Here is an 8,188-nt window from a genome sequence, read left to right as displayed (position 1 = left end):
TTCGCTTTTTTCATTTGTTTCTATGGTGTATATTTTTATGGAATTTCTTGCATTATTATATATTGTAATAAATACTTATAAGTATCCATTATATTAAGTAGATACTGAATCCGACATTTCTTACGAGTTTTATGAGTTTCCCCTTAGATGACTGCAATTATTCCGTCTTATTCTACATGTTTATATTAACCAAATATATCATTTGATAGTAATTTAAAGGATCTTAATACTTATAAGTATCCATTATATTAAGTAGATACTGAATCCGACATTTCTTACGAGTTTTATGAGAGTTTCCCTTAGATGACTGCAATTATCCTGTCTTATTCTACATGTTTATATTAACCAAATATATCATTTGATAGTAATTTAAAGGATCTTAGTCCTGTTTTTTATAACACTACGACTTCGGTACATCGGCTCTTATTGGCTATTAATTTAAATTCATTTTATTTGAATATTATTCACGATTATGATCTTGACAACAAATATTAAAGTCAAGGTAATGGAAAGGGCGATCTCTTTCGGAAATTTTACCTATTTTCTTATTATACATATTTTATATGATAATACTTACTTGTGCTACCAAGATTTCACCTACAACACAATACAGACACATGTGGCCGCAAATGTTCAACGCGACAGAAACGAGATATATAAAACGCATCATCGACATTTCCTTGCCTTCTGCCAATACCTACATTAGTACAGTTATTACAGCAATATCATTATATAAACATGCGTATTTATAGACATAAAAAAATAAACAGTATAAACTTACTGAGACGATTAAAAACCCATATAAACAGAATAGAATGCCAAAATAAATTAATATTGCGAGTAGTAATAGGACAAATGTGCTTTCAACAATATCGAAATACCTGAAAGAAGAAAGTTGATGATAATTGAAATCTATCAAGTATCTAGAACGCAGACAGAATTTAAAGATGTAATAATGATGAAATCTAATACAAAATTTCAAAAATTGACACGAAACTTGATTAGTCGTATATGATCCTTAACAATGAAAGTAAGACCACTATTAAAAGTTTTATGCCTCATGTTCATCAACCGTTCTCTAAGATTTTCCATCTGACCGCATAAATGAAATACCAATAATCCAAGTAAGTTATCAACACCGCTGTAAGATGCACCAGCTACTAAGACCATGAGGCTCTGTGCTATAAATGTAACTTCAAAGTACGGACTTTGATCTTTGTTGAACAAATAGTAAGTTTGCAATGGCAAAACTTTGTCTGGATCAGTGACATTTGTGATATATCTCATTGATTTCCCAAAACAAGGTAAAATCGCTAGTAGAAAGAAGCCTACGATCATGAGAACATATCCGAACATAATGATGGCGCGAGCATTCTGCGCGTGTTTCATCATAACACGCAACTCTTTGTCGTTTTTGGTTTTTAACCAATCGTTAGCGATCATTTTTAAAACCAATGTAAGATCTTAAACAAAGTAACAAAATTGTATTAATTAATTTACAGGACGTAAAATGTATACAGTGTCCTAGTTCTAACGATTTTAATTGATTAGACAAGTTTTTCATCTCAAATGGGGACAAATCCTAACATACAGTAACGCTCTAAAGTATTTTGACAAAGACAACAATTGGATTAAATAAATATAAATATTGAGTTAATTAAATATAAATAAAAAATATATATATTTGAACTATCTTTTATAATTCTTTGGTAAAAACTTGAATTGTCTACACATTTGTTTCAAAAGAACTTATAGGGTACGGCAGCGTAACTTCCTTATTTGAAATACCCACCTTTAAAAAACTAACGGTCGTAGAGGGGCGCTAGTGGTCTCATTTGAGAGAGGGAATCCTAAAGTTTTGTTCACCCCTCGGTCAGTCGTCATCATGCGTTGGAACAGTGAGGAGCGCGCGTTTGCTGTAGAAGCGTACTTTGATGACTCTGTACAGTGATGAAGCTCATTTTCACTTGAGTGGGTGCGTCAACAAACAGAATATGCGCTATTGGGCTGCGAACAATCATCGAGAACTCCATCAGAGGCCTTTGCGTTCGCCAATAGTAACTGTTTGGTGTGTGATTTCATCAGTTGGAATCGTTGGTCCATGGTTTTTTTAAGAAAATTAGGTCACAGTAACAGTCAATTCAGACCGTTACGTGAGCATGCTCGATGATTTTTTTTTTCACGACTTGATGAAATGGATTTAGGGAACATATGGTTCCAACAAGACTGAGCAACAGTTCATACTTCAAGAGCATCGATGGCCGTTTTGAGGAACCACTTCTCAGGGCGACTCATCTCCCTGAGGGGTGATTTGGAATGGCCAGTTCGCTTCCCCGATTTGACCCCTTGCGATTTTTTCTTGTAGGGTTTTTTGAAATCCCGCGTTTACGCCAACCGTCCAAAGACCCTAGAAGACTTGAAGGCCAACATTCGGGAAGCAACGGCCAACATACCCGTCGCTACGCTTGAAAGAGTAATGACAAATGCCAGAATTCGGTTTACCCAGTCTATAGACAATGAGGGGCGTCACCTTTCGGATATGATTTTCAAAATTATGTAAGATAAAACTTTAGATGTCTACTTACATTATGCAAAAAAAATAAAAAAATATGTGCCTCATAAAATGCATTTTATTGAATTTTGAAAAAAGGAAATTACGTTGCCGCACCCTGTACATTTAAATAACAAATTTAAACACAACAAGAAATGAAGAACAGAATGACTGATCAAAAGTATTTTGACACTGAAATTAAATGAAAATTTTTAGCACTTAACCTCTTGACATACAATGACGTCTGGGAGACGTCATTCATTTCATGTACCATTGTAGACTTTGACGTCTCCGAGACGTTAAGAACTGTCTCCGGTGACGCCGTGCAGTATATTATTAGATTATTCAATTATTTCACTTGTGATTATTGAATTTCACAAGTTTGCACATAACTGTTCATGGAAGAAAATTAAATAGTATTTTTCGGACGCATCAAATTCCGTTTTATTTGTAATGTCAAGAGGTTAAGCATTATCTTGATCAGTAAATAAATAAATATTTAGTAGCATATCCACTAGCCTTTATAACAGCAGTACAATGAGCCGGCAGTGAACCGAATAACTTTTGTAATCATTTCAAAGGGATTTTTTCTTATTCCTTTTTAAAAGCTTGAAATAAAGCCTCCATATTCGAATAATTTCTGCAACTTACTCTGCGATCTAACTCTTCCAATAGATGCTCAATTGAGTTTAGATCGGCACTTTGTCTTGACCATTCAAGAACCCTGACTTTTTCATGTTTCATGAAATTGGTTATTATTTGGAATTATGCTTTGGGTCGTTATCGTGCTGAATGTACCATCCAAGTAACATGTTCTCTTTAGCATAGGGCAGCATTTGCGTCTTTAACATGTTCTCATATATAAATCGACCCATATTCCCTTCAATTTGAATTAAAATTCCAACTCCATGGCATGAAAAATAGCCACAAACAATAACATTACCGCCTAATGTTTGACGGTAGGTATCGAACGTCATATATTTTATTGACAGTACGTCGAACATATTTAATTCTATTCAATGATATTATTGATTTCAATGATATTTGAAATTAAATTTATTTTCATCACTCCATAAAATATTAAACCATTCAGAACTCGTCCACAGTTTATACCGTTGCAAATGCAAGTGATAACTTTTTATTCTTTACAGATATGAGAAGCTTACGTTGATTGTCGTCCACATAGTCAATAAGATATTAGACGTTGTTTGATATTTAAAACATGAAGATCCATATCGTAATTTTCAATCAGTTCGTTTTTTATTGTTAATGCCAAATAACAAACATCTCCAACGGAGAGACTTTTTATTTTGAGATCAATCATGTAAGTGGTTTCTTTTGGACGACCACTTCGTGGTTTACTTTCGACAGTTTTTCATACTCTGAACACTTTATTCTATACACAGACAAACAGCTGAGATTTTTTTAAAATACCTGTAACTTCTACTTGTGTCCTTCGTTCCTTTAGCGCAGTTATAATTGTTTTCTTAAAGTCATTGAAATACTCCTTATGCTTCGGCATATTAGGAGGACCACAATTAATTAATATAATCACAAATCAAATAATATTACAACGCTTTGAAATGTTCGAAACTTAATAACTTGTCAAAATACTTTTGAGGTGAATATATGAAATGTTTGTCCATCGTAACGTATTATAACCGAACAAGTTGAGACTTGTTAACATATAATAGCAATCACACTATACTCAACAATAGTAAAAACATTTTCTTACATAGTATTATGTAAGGCGTAATAATAAAAAAACTTCTTGCTGTCAAAGTACTTTTGAGCGCTACTGTAGAACGTTGGAGCTATAATAGATTTTAATTTTCATACATATACGTTTCAAGTGGACAAATTAATGGGCTAAAAGTTTGCGCGTTTAGACATGATTCAATATATAGAGTCTGTCAAAAGGAACGGTTAATTATTCCAAAAAATATTGATTTTTAAAAAAATGTTTGCGTCAAAAACTGTAGGGTTTAAAAACTCAAGAGACACTGATAATTATTTGGTCTTAGAATGACCTCGAAAAGTATTATTAACGTCAACATAAAAATTTTAAGTAGAACTCCCTACTTTTTGTTACATATTCTTATAGCTGACGTTAAAACGTTTCCAAAACACTCATTATGTACTGTTTTTCCTTTAAGAGCTTTACGAATTATGGAACTTGAAAGTTGCAATACCGCCGGCATTAGCATTACCCAAGATATATTACGTGGAGGTTGCAAGGTCTGATTTACATCTCTTGTGTGTGTGTGTGTGTGTGTGTGTGTGTATGTGTGTGCACGCGCTTATTATCGCGGACGCAAACTCGCATCTAACGACTCGAGTACAGGAGAGCTTGGAGTCAGTAGAGGTGAGAGGGTTTAGAATTATTAAATACTATGAGAGTGACTCACCATGTGGTCTTAATTTCTGTTGACACACACACACACACACACGCGCGCGCGCGCGTGTGCAGGCAGATACACTCACACAAGAGGTGTAAATCCAGCCGTATAACCTCCACGTAGTACACTTTGGGTAATGTTAATGTCGGCGGTATTGCAACTTTAAGGCCCATAACTCAAAAAGTTTTTATAGAAGAAAAGTGCAAGCAGTGCTTCGGAAACGTCAGTTATAAGAATATGTAACGAAAAATAGGGTTCCATTTAAGATTTTTATGTTGACCTTAATAACTTTTTTAAGGTCATTCTAAAGTCAAACAATTATCAGTATCTGATAATTTTTATTATACCCTATAATTTTTGTTCTAAACATTTTTTTAAATCATTATTTTTTGAAATAATTAACTGTTCCAGAACTTTTGGCAGACTCTGTATAGTAGTAGTAAAGGTGCTACCACTTTTCATACCCTAACTCCTTGTAATAGTAACAATAAATTTTTCTGTTACAAGTCACTGGTGATCCAATCGTTCTTAAATATACATATTATGGTTAATTGAAAAGTTTCCGGCCTGATAAAGAAAACAATATTTTTAGACAAATAAAATTGATTTTTCAACATAATTTTCTTTTAATTCAATACATTTATTTTAGCACTCAGATCTGTTATACTTTTGATAAAATATGATTTGCCAATAACAGAAAAATAGTAAATTACAGTATTTATTACAGCTAAATTTAATGAAAATTATTTCCCAGATAGCAATTTTTTCAAATTTGGGGGCAAGGGAAAAGGTTACAGAAAAACAAATTCAAAGAATACGATGGATGAAGAATCAATTCGAACTTTAATTTGTGCAATTTTGCCATCGCGCAGTTAATTGGTAAGTTGATGCGTTGGATAAGTGGAACAGAATTTTCTCTTGCGGACGTTTCATCTTTGTTTCGGAGTTTAAACGTTGTGATAAGCCAGTATAATATTCGCTATTTATTGTTTCTTCTTTTTCCCAAGGAATCGATGTGAATTATGTGGAAATCTGAAGAAACTGTCGCCGTCACCTTTCCAGCTGATCTAACTGCTTTTACCTTTTTCGGAATAAGTTCACTCTTTGAACACCACTGTTTTTACTGTATGCATTATCGTAGTTGTGTAATAGTGAACTCTAATTTCATCATAGTTACAAAACGTTGCAAAAATCATTTTCATTGTGCTTAAAATGCTTAAGATACGATTCCGAAATGTGCAGTCTAACACATTTTAATCCACTGTCAGCAAACGCGGCATCTATTACGCACTCAACTTCATCAAATCTAAATTTTCGCGTAGGATGATGTGCGAACGTTCAATTGAAATGCCAGCAGGCTCAACAATCTCGTTCAGAATCTATTGGCAAAAGTAGATCAGGTGAGCCAAATCAATCTTTACGTTAGTTGTTTCTGTTTTTTTGGCATCCGGAGCGTTCTGGGCGATAGAAAATGCTGGTGTGATCATATTTAAACTCAACAGACCACGTTTTCATTACGCAAAACGAAGCAGATTTATCATTTACCTCATCTAACTTAGCTTTGATTTCTGTTAGTGATGTTCCTTTCAGGTGAAAGAATTTTATCACAGCACAATACATGATTTTATCCAATGTTGGCAAACTGTAAAAGCTGTTAAATTTGGAAGATTATCATAAAAAAATTAAATATCAGAATAACATAAAAATTTATTTATAGACATTTGTCTGTCATCTGTCGAATTACAATACAACTATGAAACATGTCTTGCTCTTTCTTGGACAGACCGGACTTTACAATTGACCTTAATAATTTACTAGGTGCTAAATTTAATTCCTGTCGCTCGCTACTTGTCGACTCTAACGCTGGCGAGTTTCGACAGTGAAGTTGCATGTTTTGTGTAATTCAGACATTGCTGAAATCGATTCAGTCTTCACAGGTTTGATTTCTCGACGCCAAGGGATTTTCTAATCGATTGAAAATGAACCGCGATAAACTGTTTTCTCGACATGTGCTTCTACACTACTTCGGCCTCAAGAAAACCACAGCTAAAACGTGTCGCTTATTATTCGAATGTATGGTGATGAAACTCCACCTAGAAGAACAGGTAGAGCTTCGTTTGAATGCTTTCAAAAGGGTTATTTCGACGTGAAAGAACATCCCAGACAGCTGAAAATATTTGAAGATTCGAGCTACAAGAATTACTCAATGAGGGTCCAGATCAAACGCTTTTAGAGTTGCCGAAAGCGTTATATGTTTAATGCCTGTCTCAAAACGCTTGCATGCCATAAGAAAAATCTATAAGGAAGGGATATGGCTATCACAAGAGTTGTCAGAAAATTCCATTTTCAATTGTTTGTGTATCGTAATTTTTTTGCTTGCCAGGCAACAAATGAAGTTTTTTGTGTGGCATATTATGATTGGCGATGAAAAATAGATATATTTTCATAATCCCAAGCGGTGGAAATCATGAGTGGACCCCGACAACCATACATTTTAATGCCGAAGAGGAATATTCATGGGCATAAGACCTTGTTGTTTGGTAGGACCAGGACGGTGTGTTATATTACGAGCTCTTGCGTCCAAATTAAACCGTTACATCTGATCGATACCAACAGCAATTATGCCGATTGAGTGACAAGAAGGTGCAAAAAAGACCATCCATAGCCAACAATCGACTCAAAGTCATTCTTTTGCATGATAACGCTTGATCGCATGTAGCAAAAAGCGTAAGCACACTTCTACAATTTGAATGGGAAGTCCTCCGGCATTCAGCGTACTTTCCAGACATAACATCGATTACCATTTCTTCCGGTCAATGCAACATGCACAGACACACACTTCTCCAGTTCTGAAAAAGTCCAAAAATGGATGGATGAATGGATTGCCTAGAAAGACATTGCGTTTTACCGTCGTGGGACTACTCTGTTGTCGGAAAGATGGGAAACAGTAGTAGAAAATGGAAAGAATTATTTTGAGTGAGATAATTATTGATTTTGCCTTCTAAAGAAACAAATTTTGGAGGCAAAAGAACGGCAGGAATTAAGTTCATTACCTAATATATATCATATATATTCAAATAATAATACCCACGCAAAAATATTTTAGAATATTAAGCATAATAAATAAGGCCCTGCCAAATTACATGAAGATGTCGAATTAAAAGAGTTGCTCCGAAAGTTTCCTCAAAATCATATAAAAATATAATTAATCTCTGAATGAAATTCGCTGTATTGTTTC

The 8,188-nt window shown here is 34.2% G+C and overlaps 1 protein-coding gene across 1 annotated transcript; it reads right to left on the bottom strand.

The window, feature by feature from the left end:
- Nucleotides 1–978: 978 nt before the first annotated feature.
- On the bottom strand, nt 979–1,443 carry LOC106742987. The gene has a single exon (XM_014616407.1). It carries the CDS (start codon nt 1,441–1,443, stop codon nt 979–981), a length of 465 nt encoding a protein of 154 aa, XP_014471893.1.
- Between the last annotated feature and the right edge of the window lie 6,745 nt (nt 1,444–8,188).

The sequence above is a fragment of the Dinoponera quadriceps genome, unplaced genomic scaffold, assembly GCF_001313825.1.
Source record: "Dinoponera quadriceps isolate SergipeBrazil2010 unplaced genomic scaffold, ASM131382v1 scaffold1013, whole genome shotgun sequence".
Lineage (NCBI taxonomy): Eukaryota > Metazoa > Arthropoda > Insecta > Hymenoptera > Formicidae > Dinoponera > Dinoponera quadriceps.
The sequence above is the reverse complement of the archived record's forward strand: the minus strand, read 5'-3'. Positions and strand labels throughout refer to the sequence as shown.